The sequence below is a fragment of the Salvelinus sp. IW2-2015 genome, linkage group LG20, assembly GCF_002910315.2.
Source record: "Salvelinus sp. IW2-2015 linkage group LG20, ASM291031v2, whole genome shotgun sequence".
Classification (NCBI taxonomy): Eukaryota; Metazoa; Chordata; class Actinopteri; order Salmoniformes; family Salmonidae; genus Salvelinus; species Salvelinus sp. IW2-2015.
The window spans coordinates 13,098,693-13,116,294 of record NC_036860.1 but is presented as its reverse complement, the minus strand read 5'-3'; the positions used below and the strand labels follow the sequence as shown (position 1 = coordinate 13,116,294).

General features: G+C 40.3%; 1 protein-coding gene across 1 annotated transcript; it reads right to left on the bottom strand.

Moving 5' to 3' along the window:
- Window positions 1-357: 357 nt before the first annotated feature.
- Window positions 358-13,783, bottom strand: LOC111979915 (homeobox protein Dlx4a-like). The gene is made up of 3 exons (XM_024010600.2): window positions 13,193-13,783; window positions 9,374-9,570; window positions 358-887 (listed from the first exon to the last, which is right to left on the bottom strand). Exons 1-3 carry the CDS (start codon window positions 13,527-13,529, stop codon window positions 636-638), a joined length of 786 nt encoding a protein of 261 aa, XP_023866368.1. The 5' UTR covers window positions 13,530-13,783; the 3' UTR covers window positions 358-635.
- Between the last annotated feature and the right edge of the window lie 3,819 nt (window positions 13,784-17,602).

Here is a 17,602-nt window from a genome sequence, read left to right as displayed (position 1 = left end):
TCATAATAGTAATAATTATAAACTCATGCCTAATCGAAATTATGTCTTTGCATCAAATATTTAAATCACACACACACACACATATTTTATATATATATATATATATATATATATATATATATGTACATCACACATATTATATATATATGTATATATTTAAAATATGTCTGTGTGTATGTGTGATTTAAATATTTGATGCAAAGACATCATTTCGGTTAGGCATGAGTTTATAATTATTACTTATCAGGTGAAATGTAAACGTTTGAATTTAACTTAGATTGCTTTGTAACTCATAGGGACCGGGTTAGGCATTTTCATGCTCAAACTCATTTCGTAAAAATAGATATTATTGCAGTGCATAGTTGACCACTGAGGATTTATTTGGAACTGAACTGCATACAAAATACAGATCCACATAGGTCTCCATGCAAAATCCATGTAGTCATTTGTCCAAGAAATTGTAAGGCAAAACCTCGGATGAAATCCAAACAAAAGACCTTTAAACAGCCATTTCAAAAATGAAAAGTCTCTAATGTGATAGTTGGGGCTTGGAGCTATATTTAAAAGGGATAGGCTACGCGGTTCATGTACAAGAGGAGAGCGTACAGAATTCCATCCCATTGTCCCATATCCTATCACATCATTTGAGTTCTCGGCGTAGATTCCTGGTGATGGCTTGGGTACCATTGTCCGAAATTGTTCATGTATCCACCGGAGTGCGCAGGCGTCCCCTTATTTGCCATGGAAACGTCCCAAAGTGGCGGCATCCCCGGGGAACACGGAGACCCGGATGACCCAGCGTGCAGATGCTCTCCCTCCGGTCCGCCCGTGCCATGCTTCATGATCTTCTTGTACTTGGAGCGTTTGTTCTGGAACCATATCTTAACCTGCAACAATAAATACAATTTAGTATATTAAGCCTGCAATTAGGCTATTATTATAATCGTTATCATCATTGATAAGTTGTTATTATTATTACTATTAGTCTACTCAATACTCACTATAATAATAATAATAATAATAATAATAATAAATGATAATATCCATAGCCTCATTGTTGTTATTGTCAATATAATTGTTTTTGGATATTATTGTTATGCACCTTTGCATGTTGCCAGCATGCTGGCAAATTGAGCGTTAAATTATTAAAATTATAACTGTAGGCTATATGACTGCCATGTTAGCGCCAAGGAATAATACAAATATTTTCCATATGAGAACAATATGTTGGACTAAAAACAGAACATTCACWAGAAAGACAAAATAAAGCTGGTGGGTGGGTTCAGGTTGCCAGGAGAAATTCATTGTAAACCCCACTACAGACCACTCAAGCAATACGTTTGGCATTCCTTTATTGCAGGCTTTTCCCCATTATACGAACAATACAGGGAATTTACAGAGATATTTTGATATGGAGAGAGCCTGTTGAGACGTTTATGTAACCGCAACACCCACAGCGTGGTAAAAGCAGCTCTAGTAAAATCTAATTATGAATTACAATTGATTGTGGAGATGAGTGGAAAACGCGGCTCAGATAGCCCACATTTCACAAAGGCTCGTAAATGAACCAAAATAAGAGATCTGCCCAAGAGTGTCACCCCAAACACGCTGATGACAGAATTATTGTTGTTGTGATGTCTTGAATTAATTACATTTACAGTTCATTCGGAAAGTATTCAGGCCCCATCCCTTTTCCACATGTTGTTACTTAACAGCCTTATTCTAAAATTGATTGAATTGTTTTTTTCCTCATCAATCTATCCACAACACCCCATAAWAATTTGGAAAGGCACACACCTGTCTATATAAGGTCCCACAGTTGACAGTGCATGTCAGAGCAAAAACCAAGCCATGAGGTCGAAGTAATTGTCAGTAGAGCTCCGAGACAGGATTGTGTCAAGGCACAGATCTGAGGAAGGGTATCAAAAAATGTCTGCAGCATTGAAAGTCTCCAAGAACACAGTGGCCTCCATCAATGTTAAATGGAAGTTTGGAACCACCAAGACTCTTCCTAGAGCTGGCCGCATGGCCACACTGAGCAATCGGGGGAGAAGGGCCTTGGTCAGGGAGGTGACCAAGAACCCGACGGTCACTCTGACAGAGCTCCAGAGCTGCTCTGTGGAGATGGGAGAACCTTCCAGAAGGACAACCATCTCTGCAGCACTCCACCAATCAGGCCTTTATGGTAGAGTGGCCAGACGGAAGCAACTCCTTAGTAAAAGGCACATGACAGCCTGCTTGGAATTTGTCAAAAGGCACCTAAAGAACTCTCAGACCATGAGAAACAAGATTCTCTGGTCTGATTAAACCAWGATTAAACTCTTTGGCCTGAATGCCAAGCGTCACATCTGGARAAAACCTGGCAACACCACCAGCATGGAGGTGGCAGCATCATGCTATGGGGATGCTTTTCAGCGGCAGGGACTGGGAGACTAGTCAGGATCAAGGGAAACATGAACRGAGCAAAGTACAGAGAGATCCCTGATGAAAACCTGCTCCAGAGTGCTCAGGACCTCAGACTGGGACGGTGGTTCACCTTCCAACAGGACAACAACCCTAAACACACAGCCAAGACAACGCAGGAGTGGCTTCGGGACAAGTCTCTGAATGTCCTTGAGTGGTCCAGCCAGAGCCCGGACTTAAACCTGACCGAAAATCTTTGGAGAGACCTGAAAATAGCGGTGCAGCGACGTTCCCCATCCAACCTGACAGATCTTGAGAGGATCTGCCGRGAAGAATGGCAGAAACTCCCCAAATACAGGTGTGCCAAGCTTGTAGCGTCATACCCAAGAAGACTYGAGGCTGTAATCACTGCCAAAGGTGCTTCGACAAAGTACTGAGTAAAGGGTCTGAATACTTATGAAAATGTGATATTTGGAATACATTTGCAAAATTTCTAAAAACCTGTTTTTGCTTTGTCATTATGGGGTACTGTGTGTAGATTGATGAGAGGGCAAAAAACAATTGAATCCATTTTAGAATAAGGCTGTAACGTAACAAAATGTGGAAAAAGACAAGGGGTCTGAATACTTTCCAAATGCACTATGTATTAAGGGGGACCTGCAGGCTTTACTAACTTTCAGAGATGGGACCAAGTYACTATTATACGAGTCACAAGCAAGTCTCAAGTCATAATGTTTGAGTCTCAAGTCAAGTCCCAAGTAGAACGTGGTCAAGACTTGAGTCAAGTCCAAGTCGTGCATTCTAAGACCAAATCAAGTTGAGATGAGTCACACGTTTTCAAGTCAAGTCTCAATTCAAGTAAAAAATATATATACATTCAACTACAAATCTTTGTCTATTTATTGAGTCTACCAGACAGCTCTTTTCATTATTTTGTCTACAACATATTTTTATTAGCCTATGTAATTGTAAAATATGGACCTTGTAGCTGTGGTAAGGGCATGAAATCAGCTGATGGCAAGGCAGGTTGACGTGCTCAGAGTGTACATTTATTAGGTCTTGGTGATCCAATGGTGAAGCGCCATATCGTATAAAATATACAAGTAGATGTACCAAATATACACAGGCAACAGCCCAAAAGAAATAGCCTCTGTATCAGGCTTAACCTGTCCTATCTGAATAGACACCCCTTGAGAAACAAATCAAACTGTCTAACAGGAGTTCAAACAGGTAGGCCTACATAATATAAACACTTAGCAACCAGGACCATACAATTAGCCTACCCAATTGGCAAGAGGCTGAATGTATCTGGAGGGGAAAAGCATCCGAGCGAGCGAAACAGCACCCCTCTGTCTCTCTACATGTAGGCCATYTATCTGATGCTGTCTGGTCCAAACGAGTATGACATTGTTGCCGCCCRCAGCATTGAAGGCAAGGGAAGCCAGTGAGCATCTGGCCTCCCTTGACCAAAAAAATATACATTTTTTTGCCAATCAGCGGTGAGCTAAACTGAGCGAGGTCAACTGTGAATGGTCCTGGCGCACCAAAAAAAAGTGTCAAGGGAAGCCAGCTATCAAATCCCATTGAGAGCATGCGTCATTGACAGAAAAACTTGAATTGTTGTGTTGTTGTCTTCCGGTGGCTAGCTAGCCAGCTAGCTAAAATTGTMCCTTTCCTAAATTAGCTATGGATGGAGATATGGATTTGGACTTGTGGTTTTACTTAATTCTCCGTACWGGCCAATCATTATAACGGCGATTCTGATCCGACCATTAATTCATACATTGTTGTGCCCCTGGCCTGAGAGGATGGAAGTTCAATATGTAGCTAGATGTAGAAGACTAATGTTAACTAGCTAACGTTGCCCATTAATGGATGTTAGGCTAGCGAGCAGGCATTTTAGCCAGGTAGCCTAGGACAATAGACCGTTCCCTCAACATGAAAGAGAGGAGGATGGCATTGGCGTTTCTTTACAAGTAGGGTGAGTCAACATGTTTTTCTAGTTGGGGGGGTTGGCTTCCCCAGTGATTGCTGGGGTTCCCTACTGCCTGCTGGCCTGATTTCAATCCTCTCTTCCTACAATTTCACGTTTGCACTGCACCCGATCCTATAGCTGTACATCAAATCATCGATCTGTTCGCTTGCCTGTKWTGATTGACAGTTTTCTGGTCCAATTAGAGTGCCGAGTGTGCGTTTCACTAGMCAATCTTTTGCAGTTTTTTYTTTTGCAAGGGCGATGCTGCGGCTATTTTCTCTGGCTACATGTAGCGTAATCCACATAGAATCTGTGCCACAAAATTAGTGGCAAAACATTACCAAACCTGTCCAGATAATTTSAAGTCATCAGTCTCAAGTCAAAGTCTAGTCCCGAGTCTTGAGGCTCCAAGTCCAAGTCAAGTCTCAAGTTATTTTATTTTMTTTCAAGTCGAGTCTCAAGCCATCAAATTTGTGACTCAAGTCAGACTCGAGTCCAAGTTATGTGACTCGAGTAGTCCAAGTCATGTAACTGAAGTCCACAACTCTGCTAACTTTTACGTTGTTTTCTCTGCYTTTAGCCTACACATGTTCAGTTCTGATGAACATGAAAAAAAAAAGAGTAGGGCCATGGTGAATAACCAACATATTTCACTCCCATAAACTCCCATAGGCCTAAACATAATAATGTGGGCACACCTAGAAGTGTTAAAATGGGTCTATTAATAATAATTGTGTATCACATTCAATGCCAGCAAGGGAATTAACAGTTCATGCAGATGTAACAAAAAACCAAGTCTCACATAAATCATTTTCAATGACAGATTGCTAATATTGTCTTTCAAGTTTTAATGTCACATGCACAAGTACAGTGAAACGCCTTTCTTGCAAACTCACAACCCAACAATGGAATAATCAATAATGATGTAATACTAGAAGAAAAAAAAACACAAGAAGTAAGAAGACATATGAAATATGTCCTCATAACTTTGCAGGTTGGGGGATCTACAACTAAATAAATCTAAGACCTCCAAAAACACTGATTTTCAAAAGGGGGACATCCTTAAATTAGCTGTTGAAACTATAACAAAGTGATTTCCCCACCCGTTTTGTTAAAAAAGCTGAAGGATGGGGCTGGAGAAATGCAACCACTATCAAATTCATAGACAGTGCAATGGGCGCAAGGATTGACACATTGACCCATATCAACATTTTAACCATGTTCTGAGGCTAAATAGTGTTAGTTTACATTTACTTTGTTTACAACCATTGGAGTAAAACAAGCTTATATTTTGGGTTCTTATGGGGAATGATTATTTAACTAAGTTCGTGAAGCATTTATGAGTTATATTCTTCAAGAATCAGTAGGTACATATCATTAATTTATAAATCCAAAAGTGATATAGCGACTGCTGATTACCCCTTTGATGCCAAATTGCATTGAACTTTAAGTATGAATGAATTTCACCCTAACGTCAATCAACAGCATGCTATTGTAAGTTGCTKTTCCTATAATAATTGGAAGTATTGGTTTTAGATTCCAACAGCAACACTCAGTTGACAAGGGCTTTCAGTCTGAGATGTTTGGTAACTAGGTAGTTCAAGAAATCACGSCAGAAAATCCTGTCCCACATATCCAACTAAATCTCAATATATGTACCGTACAACTTGGGGAAACCACTCTCCTTAGTTAAATGTGTGGTGACTGGCGAGCGGTGGTGAGKGTTTCTGGTGCAAAAAGGTCTATGCATAATCTGCCAGTTGGTTGCTGCTCATAGAAGGCCGGAAGACACGAGTGATTCCAACAAAGCAATGTTCGATCCCAATTATCTATACTTAGCTCCCTTATCGATATGACTCTTATCAATATGATCCTTATCAATATGATCCTTATCAATATGATCCTTATCAATATGACCCTTATCAATATGACCTATCAATATGATCCTTATCAATATGACCCTTATCAATATGACCCTTATCAATATGATTCTTATCAATATGACCCTCATCAATATGACCTTATCAATATGACCCTTATCAATTGCTCCCTAATCAATAATTCTTGCTTCCGCCCAGGTAACATAATATCAGAGAGGTTCCGAGAAGTGCTTCTTCATATTTAGCATATACATACACTGAGTATACCAAACATTAGGAACACCTCTCTAATATTGAGTTGCCCTCCTTTTGCCCTCAGAACAGCCTCAATTCGTCGGGGCATGGACTCTACAAGGTGTCGAGAGCGTTCGACAGGGACCTTGGCCTATGTTGACACCAATGCTTTCCTCAGTGTCAAGTTTGTCTGTATATCCTTTGGGTGGTGGACCCTTCTTGATACACAGAGCAGGTTTTCTTCATGTTTTGTATACTCAGTGTATATAGGTGTCCTTTATATACTAGAAATATCATGTCTCTAAAGTCCCAATTAATGCAACTTTCAGATGCATGTATACACAATAATCTCTCCAACTAGATTTGGAAAAGTATTGTTTTCAAGACAAAAAGTCCTGGCTTGATGTGATCTATATGTCTTTGAAACCGTAAAGTCAAGTGTCTGTGAATGGGAGGGTCACAATACTGTAGTTCTATATGTCTTTGAAACCGTAAAGTCAAGGTCTGTGAATGGGAGGGTCACAATACTGTAGTTCTATATGTCTTGAAACCGTAAAGTCAAGTGTCTGGGAATGGGAGGGTCACAATACTGTAGTTCTATATGTCTTTGAAACCGTAAAGTCAAGTGTCTGTGAATGGAGGTCACAATACTGTAGTTCTATATGTCAGTAAGCTCTATAGTTGAGGGTGATTTCATCCATTTAGGGATTGCACATTAAACCAATTAATGTAATAGCACATCTGGCATAACCCAGCAGAAATTAGCTCCACAAAAACAAAAAGCCACAGTGTAATGCCATCCACTTGAAAAGGCTCTGGAGGACATTAGTTATCTGACACCCTCAGTTAYAAAGATGTAGGCTGCTGATGTCATATGTAAAAAGGGCTCATCTTGCAAAAAGTCACCTCTTCACGCTTTCTCAGATATCTGTCGTGTAGCACTTACATGGGATTACTAAGGCCCTCCTCTCTTAGCAGCGCATCACGGCCTCTACAGGTTCAGAATGGTCTCTTACCACAGAGGATCAATGAATGCATTTCATATCCATCCATACGCTAAAAACTATCTTTACTCCAGTTGATGTATAGCAGCATTGAGAGTACATATTCCCTTTGGATTCGCCATTATGTCTTTTTTTAAGTCCCCGGGCAAACGTAGTGAGGGAGATCTCTAGATTTAAAGAAATATAGAATGATTACCTGGCTGAAAGCAGTAAGCTCTCCCAAATAAAAAAATGATGTAGTCCTACCAAAGTCTGTACTTTCTCTGCAGTTATTTTTCTCTCGTTTTGGGAACCCCAAAACTTCCTGGGACTCACAATATTTATAGAAAACGTGACGCGATAACTTGCTAAGCTCTCTTCCTCTATTCCTACTGACAGACAAAATGGCCGCGGTCGTTCCACCCCTCTCCCTTCTTCTTCCCTTGCCAGACAAACAGAGCTTGGTGAGAAGCGAGGAGCTAGTTACAAAAGGAACCCATTGGCTGAGAGATTGAGGCCTTAATACTGAAGCAAGAGCTATATAGGCTAAAGGAGAMCACTGAGCTCAGGGCCCGTATTCATTAAGCGTCTCAGAGTACAGGAGTGCTGATCTAGAATCAGGTTACCCCCTGTCCATAATCGTATTTATTATGATCTAAAAGGCTAAATGTATCCTAGATCAGCACTCCTACTCTGAGACTCGGGCCAGTAAGCCTAGACCTGGACTAAAAAGCATGCTCAATGGAGAATCACCATTGAAACTGTTTTTTTTAGTCCAGRACAACGCTTAACATGTGTCCAGGAAACCGGCCCATAGTGAATACAGGCCCAGATGAGTAAGTAAGTAATAGTAGGAGATGGCTAACACAGTAAGACAAGTAGCGGTAATACAGGACGGTGATAYACCCTGCTCTTCTGCTGCCTCGCCTCGCTGCCAACAGGGAACTGCCATGCCAGCTGAAGCCAAGGGCATTCATGTTGCATTCAAATATTCATGAAAGTGTGTGTGCCACACACTGATGAAGGGAAACAATATCAGTTACAGGCCATTAGAGTGGGCTAACACCTCCATGAACATGGCAGGACATCACACTAATGCAAGTTAATACCCCGCACATTGACACATTGACTCTGTACCGGTACCCCCTGTATATAGCCCTGCTATAGTTATTTACTGCTGCTCTTTAATTATTTGTTATTCTTATCTCTTATCTTTTTTGGGGGATTTTCTTAAAACTGCATTGTTGGTTAAGGGCTTGTAAGTAAGTATTTCACTGTAAGGTCTACTACACCTGTTGTATTCAGTGCATGTGACAAATAAAAATGGATTTGATTTGACCTCGGAACCTAATGTTCCAGTGTTTTCTYCTATRTGCTAAATAATAAAGCATCGAAAGAGTCAACACTTTAACTASTTTGAGTGGAAATTCTCAAAGCCTCAAATTTACATACCTCCRTAACATTAGGCTCCAGTCTCATTTTTGATGAGACATTTGGCCTTTATTAACMGTATCTAACCGGGCACTTATGCATATAGTGTTGTAGCCCAGATGCAAAGAGTAGGCGTGCCTTTGAGAATGGGCACGCACAGCATTTTGATTAAACTTCTCACCACCTTGTGAGATGAGATGCTTACAAAAGAGGGACATTTTTGCCCGATTCGAGTAAACAATAGGCTATAGGAATTGTTCACTTTGTGAACMCTTTGCGTAATGCGTGCACATGTGTTCCATTCGAACTATTGAGACCTATACAGACCACATTTTTTAAAAAGACTTCCACCAAAATCGTTGTGTGTTGAAGAGTCTMTTGTAATAAACACCTTATTGAACAGTTATATCAGTAAAMAATAACTGAGATAGACTATTAAAATGAGCCCAAAATACAGAAATATGTACCTGTGTTTGAGTTAGTCCCAATTTGGCCGCCAAATCGGCTCGCTCAGGTAGCGCGAGGTATTGGGTTTGCTGGAATCTCTGGTTGAGCGCCTGCAGTTGTAAGCTTGAGTAGATGGTCCGAGGTTTTCGGATCTTCTTCCCTTTTCCGTTCAGTCGAATTTCTCCATTCTCGATCACCGTGGTCGGCTTCTCAAGCTCTTCAAAGGGACGAAGAAGAAAAAGTTGTATTTTATTTCACCAGGAAGTCCAATTGAGGTCAGAAATGTTGGAATAATAATAACAATATTAACAACAACACCATCAATAACAATAATAATGACCATCATAATAATCGTACATTTACTGAWTAATACATGTTTAATTTAAGCCATTTAATTTGCCCTCAAAGGGCAAGAGCTCAACTTTTCTTTTCTACCTCATGTTGCAAAAGAGGTCATTGAGCATGAGGAATATAATGACTGCATAGTGCTCCCCATTATCCCCATTGTTATGAAGATTGCACATACCGACTAGTGCTTAGGGAAACAGCTGCGTTAGGCCCCACAAGGTGTTTATCGTAACATGACACTGTATGAATCCATTCTTATTATACAACCGGGGTAATAGCGTTARGAGATTGATCTTTCATCTACTTCACTTTTTGTTTTACAGGGGCGTAAGATTTCGATTTGATTTGCTAAGTTGAACAATAATTGCAGAGAATTTCGGTAGGTGGTAGGTAGTCCAGCGGCTAAGGGAGTTGGACCTGTGGCCGAAAGACGGMCGGTTTGAATCCCGGGAATCCCAGGCGCTGGAGAAAAAAAATTCTGGCAAGTGGAGTGCTGCTGGGTTCACATCCTTAAGACATCCCCCTATTGTTAGGTGGCTTGGGCCCTTGAACAAGGCCCTTAACCCCACAACATACAGGGGTGACCCGGTGCTCGTCTCAGCTGTATATGTGATTTGTGCTGTCCGGGGCAGTTGGGAATGAGCAGAAGACATATTTCTGTTGTTTGCTGTWACTAATGGGAAATAAAGTTGTATTGTATTGTTGAGTTAAATAAGTTGCATTGGAAATGTTGAATCTTGATTGTTCCTTTTCTATTCCAAGCCTGCCATTCAAATAGCAAATAATAAACAAACTCATAGGCCTTACATCATATGCTACTGCACAGCCAATTCTCCAGTGTTAAATCAACACGGGTCTAGTGTCTATACAGGCCCACACTTTTCAGTGTTAAATTAACAACTGTATTTGTTAGTGACAGAGATMTGGTTGTTGTTGCAGTCTTTTTGTTTTTGTTCTSTGRYCTTCACCAAAGAAGATCCTAAGCGAATATGATTCAAATGTCATTCTTCAACAAAATACAAGTATTTAATAAGGACGTATTTTGAAGGGTTTAATTTTGCCTTATTACAGTGGCCTGAAACTCATGGTTTGCAGGCCTGCGAGTCACTTTATGATGGCTTGCAAAGTGATGTGTAATTCCTATTGGAATCCAACCAGAGTGGGGATAGCCAACATTTTGAATTTTTATTAACCCGCAACCTGCATTTAGAATGATGACTGCTAGGTCAGGTAGAAGAAGATATAAGACTACCTAAACCATATAAACTGGAACAACCATTTCAGTAACCGGTGTAATAAGTCCAAGTAACAGATTTTATTTGTTTAGTTATGTTGTATTTATATTTCAGTAGCATAAGATTAATTCATCAATCAATGTACATGCAAAAACATAGATATTGAAACAAACAATTCTAAAAATCTACCTGCAATACAGCATGCTGGAAAATATGATACTGATGGGTGTGGTTTTGGTTTAACACTGGTTATTAACTCCAACACTTTTACACCAATGAGTGTTGATTTAACACCTGAATCAACACTAGAAATGTTACACTGAAAAAATCAACACTATAGGTAACACTGGCCAATTTGCTGTGTGACTATGCAGAAACTGTTCTTTTGTTTTGGTCCACCAGCTTCAAACAGCTGTAAAACTGTATTTTTTGTTATTGAAAATATATTTCAGTTTGACAACAGATGCCACTCCAGCGGGAGAAATCAATAGGTGAATATCACWGCCAATCACAACATTGGCGAGTAAGTAATACTGTGAAACACTATTATTCCACTATTAGCGACAGATATATTATGGACATTTTCTGAAATTACAATGCAAAAATAAATMAAAAATCCYGTGTAGCACCTTTAAAACCACTAAAACTAATATTGGTCTGCTAATAGCGTYCCAAAAATMATTGCAACATACAAATGGTCATCATTGTTGATAAAACATTTGTTGCTATTGTTTCCTTTATTATTATTAGGCCATTATYTTGTTATTGGTAGGAATTAAACTCATMATTTCATGGTTATATTATCATAATAATAATAATAATACATTGTTCAGAACGAAGACCGGTTTTGAATCAGAACTAAGAATAACATAAYGAATATGTTAATGCTCAAGAGGACTGCAAAGTTTATATTATCTGGGGCCTTAAATACTTCTTGACTTTCCAACATGCCCATCACACGAAATGCCTGTAAGATAGCCACACAAACCGTTTCCTAATATGCGGGTGAAAAGTTTTACTTTTCAATGTCTGGAGAKAGTTGATAAACATGGCAATTGCCAACCGTGCAGTGGAGATATCACAGTCAGTCAACGATAGGTGGATGACATTCCCTGCCGATTATCGCACAGGTTTTTGATGTTGTGTAAATATAAATAGGCTGCTAAAMCCCTAAGCGAACTCACTCTCATCATAATTGCATTTTTTTTGGAGAGGATTAGGCCTATTGGTTGATATTCCTATCTGAATGTCTTCGCGCTTTTAGTCCCAAACAGCTTCACACTCCAAATAGGACTAGCCATTATAAGCAATTTGATTGTAAGTATAAACCTAGAGACAGTGTTATTTTGATCATTGACAGTAGGCTGGGTGGAATTAATGCTGTGCTGTATGCATTTTGTTTAACGTTTKAATCAAAATTACGAGGTATAACGATGTGGCTCTTTCGTGTAGTCCTATGCGGGTATCTGTATGCTAAAATATCAATGAAGTAATGTAGAATCACAGAAGCAATAACGTCATCAAAGACAAATGGTTTTCAGATTACATGTTTTGTCTGGACCCTGTGCTTTGTGGGAGACCACAGGACAAAATGTTAAGTGGCTCGGTTTTTTCCTCCCATGTCGGCTGCATGTGACCTGTATCATCATCCAGAGTAGGCTAGGCTAATTACTGTGCTAATCAACCGACCTGTCTTGCGGCCCAATAATATAAAAGCAAATTGACCAGTAGTAGTCTAGCCTTAGGTCTAATCATCCGTCCTAATATCGGATTAGACTAATTAATTGCAATGGTGAAATAGGCGACATATAGCCCTAGGTATTGTGAAATCTTCTGAAAATAGATTCTCATATCAATTTGAGACGAGAACAGTACCTTGCTTTATCCGTGCATACATCTCGAGGTTCAGTAGCCTGTCAACTATTGACCCTTAAAAATATTGATTATATTCAATAGTGCTCAGGTGTTATAGACTACATATGTGACATGGGAACATCCGATTTATTGATAACACCTTTAGGTCCGAGCACTGTTTGCGTAAWGCTGCTTGCTATATGTTAGGAATTCCTTATATTTCATTAGTGGTTTATTTGCAGGCTTATGATAGGGTTTAGGTAGGCTATATAAGTGCCCGATTCTAATTTTAGAAGGCAATCGCGTTCGTATAGCCTTCGCCACTGTAACCACATTTTGAAAATGGCAACAAACATTTGAACTAACTCCAAAATGTCAACACKGATGTTTTAAAAAACGTACCTGTTTCCTCTATTCTCGTGTGTCCCAGACCGTTGTTGTGGCTACTGTGCTGGTATGGCAGGTAGGCACTTGGGTGGTGTGCGCTTACCGTGCTGTGGTAAGGGTAGGCTAGCGGGCGGCCATAAGATGACGCGCTGGAAGAAAAGGGGCTATCGTGCTGCGAGTGTCCGACGGGATGCAAGCCGTGCACTGGATAGTGGTTGTGGGACAAGCCGGGGGAGTGCTGCTGGTGCCCGGGATAGCCGTGTCCGAACTCCAGAAAGGCCGATTTGGAGGGATCAGAAGCAACCAGACTGTCCGACAATGAACTCATAGTCATCATTGAGCGGGGGTCCATAAACTCGAGGCGCAGTTAAGGGCACCATAGAGTGCTACAGCTGGGACCGATGCATATCCACTGAGTAGGCAAGTTATGCTACCTTAAAAAAAAATATAATACCAATAGCACGAAGCGACGAGGTTATTTCCTAAATCCTTCCGTTTGTCTCCAAATTCTAAATTACGCAGTCCCTTTATTTTATCGTCTCTAAAAAAGAGAACAGGAAAACCTGCACTGTTTCTCCGAACACTTTGTGCATATGGTTTAGACTTGTTGCTACCTCGCTTGGCATACACAAGCGCGCCTGCTCATTGGTTGCGGTGGCTAATCATGTCATCCTGCCTCGAGGCCAAACCATATTTAACTTGATTAATACAAGCTACATGAAGTCGGTCTTCCAGTTTGGGCAGCAGTGACATGTCAACGCAGCAGAATTTGGAAACAATGTATGCTAAATGAGAAGATAGGCCTACTGTAACAGACAKTAACTAGGCTAATCTAATGTCAWGCATGTTTAGATTGTGTTATGTAGCCTTTTAGCGTTTGCAAAGATGGTCAACCAACTTGACAACTTGCCAGTGATGTTTTTACGTAAGGACAAATCTTTTGCGCACRAGTTAGGCCATATGATAATCMAKTATKATATATGTATACAGGCCTAATTAATACGCGATACACATAGCTACATTACAAGACTATACATTAMATTTCCATCTGGCGCCAATGCGTGATTTAGCCTACGCATGACTAGACTCAAGCGAGGGCACAGAAGCCCAACATAGTGGCTATTATACTGTTGTAAATTTGACTTTATCAAAACGCTCAGATGCATCAAGATAAAACATAGARCACGCACACACATGCACACACACACCCACACTCTCCCAGCCACACKAATCATGTTTTTCTTTAAACAAAAATGCAACAAATGGGAAACTCTTCTTTAGGACTTTGTACTTGGTGAGAGGATGAGTTGTAATTACTGATAGTTTCTGGAGAAGGAKGGAAGGCTGCCCATAGCTATCAATCTTGTCCGTGATGAAAGAAGACGTTCACATTCGACTGCAAACCATTACATAGTCGGTCATGTGTAATCTATGTCTGTAGGTTGCAGACAGATGGGTGACAATATATATCAACTTGAATGCACGCCGGCCCGGGCCCAGCGCATGGCAGATGTAGCGCCGAAGACGCTCGAAATCATTAGGCCTAAATGGCACATTTAGAGTCGTCACTTTATGTAATTCAGTCACAAGTCTAAATGTCACAGGTTGCTGTCAACCTGAGGGCATATTGCCTATGCCAGAGCTCTAGCCGATGCTGTTTTTGGGAACAATTGAGCAACGCGCGGAAGATAACGTTTCAGGACTGAGACTCCCTGAATAATTATGATAGCCTAACTATTAGGTCTACACACTAGCCTACACAGTAATACTAAAATAATACTGTAGTYGTTATGGTRRACCATTCATCCTCATATAGTAGGCTATGTAATCATGTTCCAACGCCTGCTATTCGGTGGAATTAAATAGGCCTATCCCATAATATATTTATTTCAAATAATATTGAAAACATTTAGTCTATAACGAATTGTATTAAATTTTTTATTAACATTTTTATTAACTAGGCAAGTCAGTTAAGAACAAATTCGTATTTACAAAAGGCCTCCTGCGGGGACAGGGCTGGGATTAAGAAAATACATTTTAAAAGTTATAAATATATATACATATAGAACAAAACACACATCACGACAAGAGAGACAACACAACACAACACTACATAAAGAGAGACTTAAGACAACAACATAGCATGGCAGCAACACATGACAACACAGCATGGTAGCAACAAAACATGACAACAACATGGTAGCAACACAACWTGGTAGCAGCACAAAATATGGTACAAACATTATTGGGCACAGACAACAGCACAAAGGGCAATAAGGTAGAGACAACAATACATCATGCAAAGCAGCCTCAACTGTCAGTAAGAGTGTCCGTGATTGAGTCTKTGAATGAAGATAAAAGATAAAGATAAAACTGTCCAGTTTGAGTGTTTGTTGCAGCTCGTCCCAGTCGCTAGCTGCAGCGAACTCAAAAAGACGAGCGACCCAGGGATGTGTGTGCTTTGGGGACAATTAACAGAATGTGACTGGCAGAACGGCTGTTGTATGTGGAATATGAGGGCTGCGGTAGATATCTTATCTCAGATAGGGGGGAGTGAGGCCTGAGGGTTAAATAAGCATCAACCAGTGGGTCTTGCGACGGGTATATAGAGATGACCAGTTTACAGAGGAGTATAGAGTGCAGTGATGTGTAGGTGCCTACCTGCTTTAGGAGGATACAACTGCAGTGTAGGCTTAAAGTGCGTGATGGCAAAATAATTACAGAGGTTAGGTTAAGTCACACAACAGAAAAAAAGCAACGAACTAAAACACTTTGAAATGAAAACAAATACCAATATCCACTTGGCTGGCAAGGGGCCAACAATGCAACCAGTTACCACGCAACGAGCCAACACGTTTGCACATTTAGTTTCACCAAATGTCCATTTGTAGCCTATATTAGAATTGGAACCCAAGGGAAAGCATAACTCGATAGGCTACGTACAGTTTTACAATCCCCAAACGTGTCAATTTAGTGCAAACAAAGAAAAAATAYGAACAACAAGGGTATTTTATTATTTGCCTGCGGCAGTTCGCCCTACCCTGTTGTTAATCTTGCATTGATTCAACAGCTCTTTGAACGCCTGTCGCTGTCTTTTGTAGGGAGCCACAGCGCCAACTCGATCTTGGAATATTCAGCAAGAATGCACTGTGCAGTCCCCAGGTAGAATTTAGACCTGTAGAGTGCATGTCTTGTTGCAACATTAAATCGACAAAATCCCTTCCATTATCAGTAGAATATTTAAACATCTTTCATGAACTTTTAGACCTTAAAGTAGTGTCCTTTAGTGTTTACTTGGATTACTGCACAAATCAAGAATATGTTTGGTCTATAGACATGATGTCCCGTTGTAAATTGCACAGGCCAAATTTAGGCTAATTGATTCTATCAGTTGGTATGCAGTCTTTGTATAGGCTATTGCAAAAAAAAGCTAGGTCTATATAGCCTACTGAAAATAATTACAGTCTGAATKATACATATTTATCTTCTGAAGGTAAGACGTAACAGGTTCCATTGAGACATTCACACTGTACTTTTATCCCTGCGCTGAGTGCCAAGAAAAAACACAGTATTGTCTCTCTCGACTTTAGAAGTTCATGTTTGTTGTCTTCTGCCGAAGGACCCGTGTTATTACGCCAAAATAATGACGTGTCGAGAATGATAGATTCCTGCGCTTTCATCTCGCGCCAACATTCCTCGGCGCTCTGATTTCACCTCTGTAATCGTCGGGAACGCCCTCCCCCTCGCATGAACCATGTCATTTTACCTCTATGTTGCCAGCTCTTGGGCTTTTATCCAAGACGGGCCGGAAGGTTAATTGAACTACACTGGGACCATGCTCACTGTGCCAATAGCGTTTTAAAAATACGTAGTAATTATTGTCACATTTATAATACAATGTTTGGCTGTAAAATTTCATTTGGGGGGGTTCAATGTGTTGATGTGTATGTCACCCCTAAACCTTAAACCCGTTAGTAACATTTCCATCACCACATCATGCTAATCTTGAAGTCTAGCATGGATATATGCACAATGTAAAATAGAAATGTCATGAGTCATGAGTCATGATATATATTAGTCTCCCATGAGTTTGAATTTAAATCATGGGTTCACACATTGTGACACATCTTGTGTGTCAGTCTGTTCATCAGCCTCAAACTTAAGGCCAGTGGGGATAGACTGAATCTACACTGACATTTTGTCACAAAGCTGTCTTCATATCTACTCATTAAAACAGTATTCTTATTTTGTTCGGCAGGGCCTCCACAGATTCTGTAAGGCCATGTCTCTGAATTAGTACACCACCCCACTCGTCTCCGTGTGGCACAGTATACATCAACYACAGGTCATCAATCACCATGCACAAACTCAATAATTTAACAGCATATGCTATTCACTGCCATTGTGAATGTTAGAATGTAATTT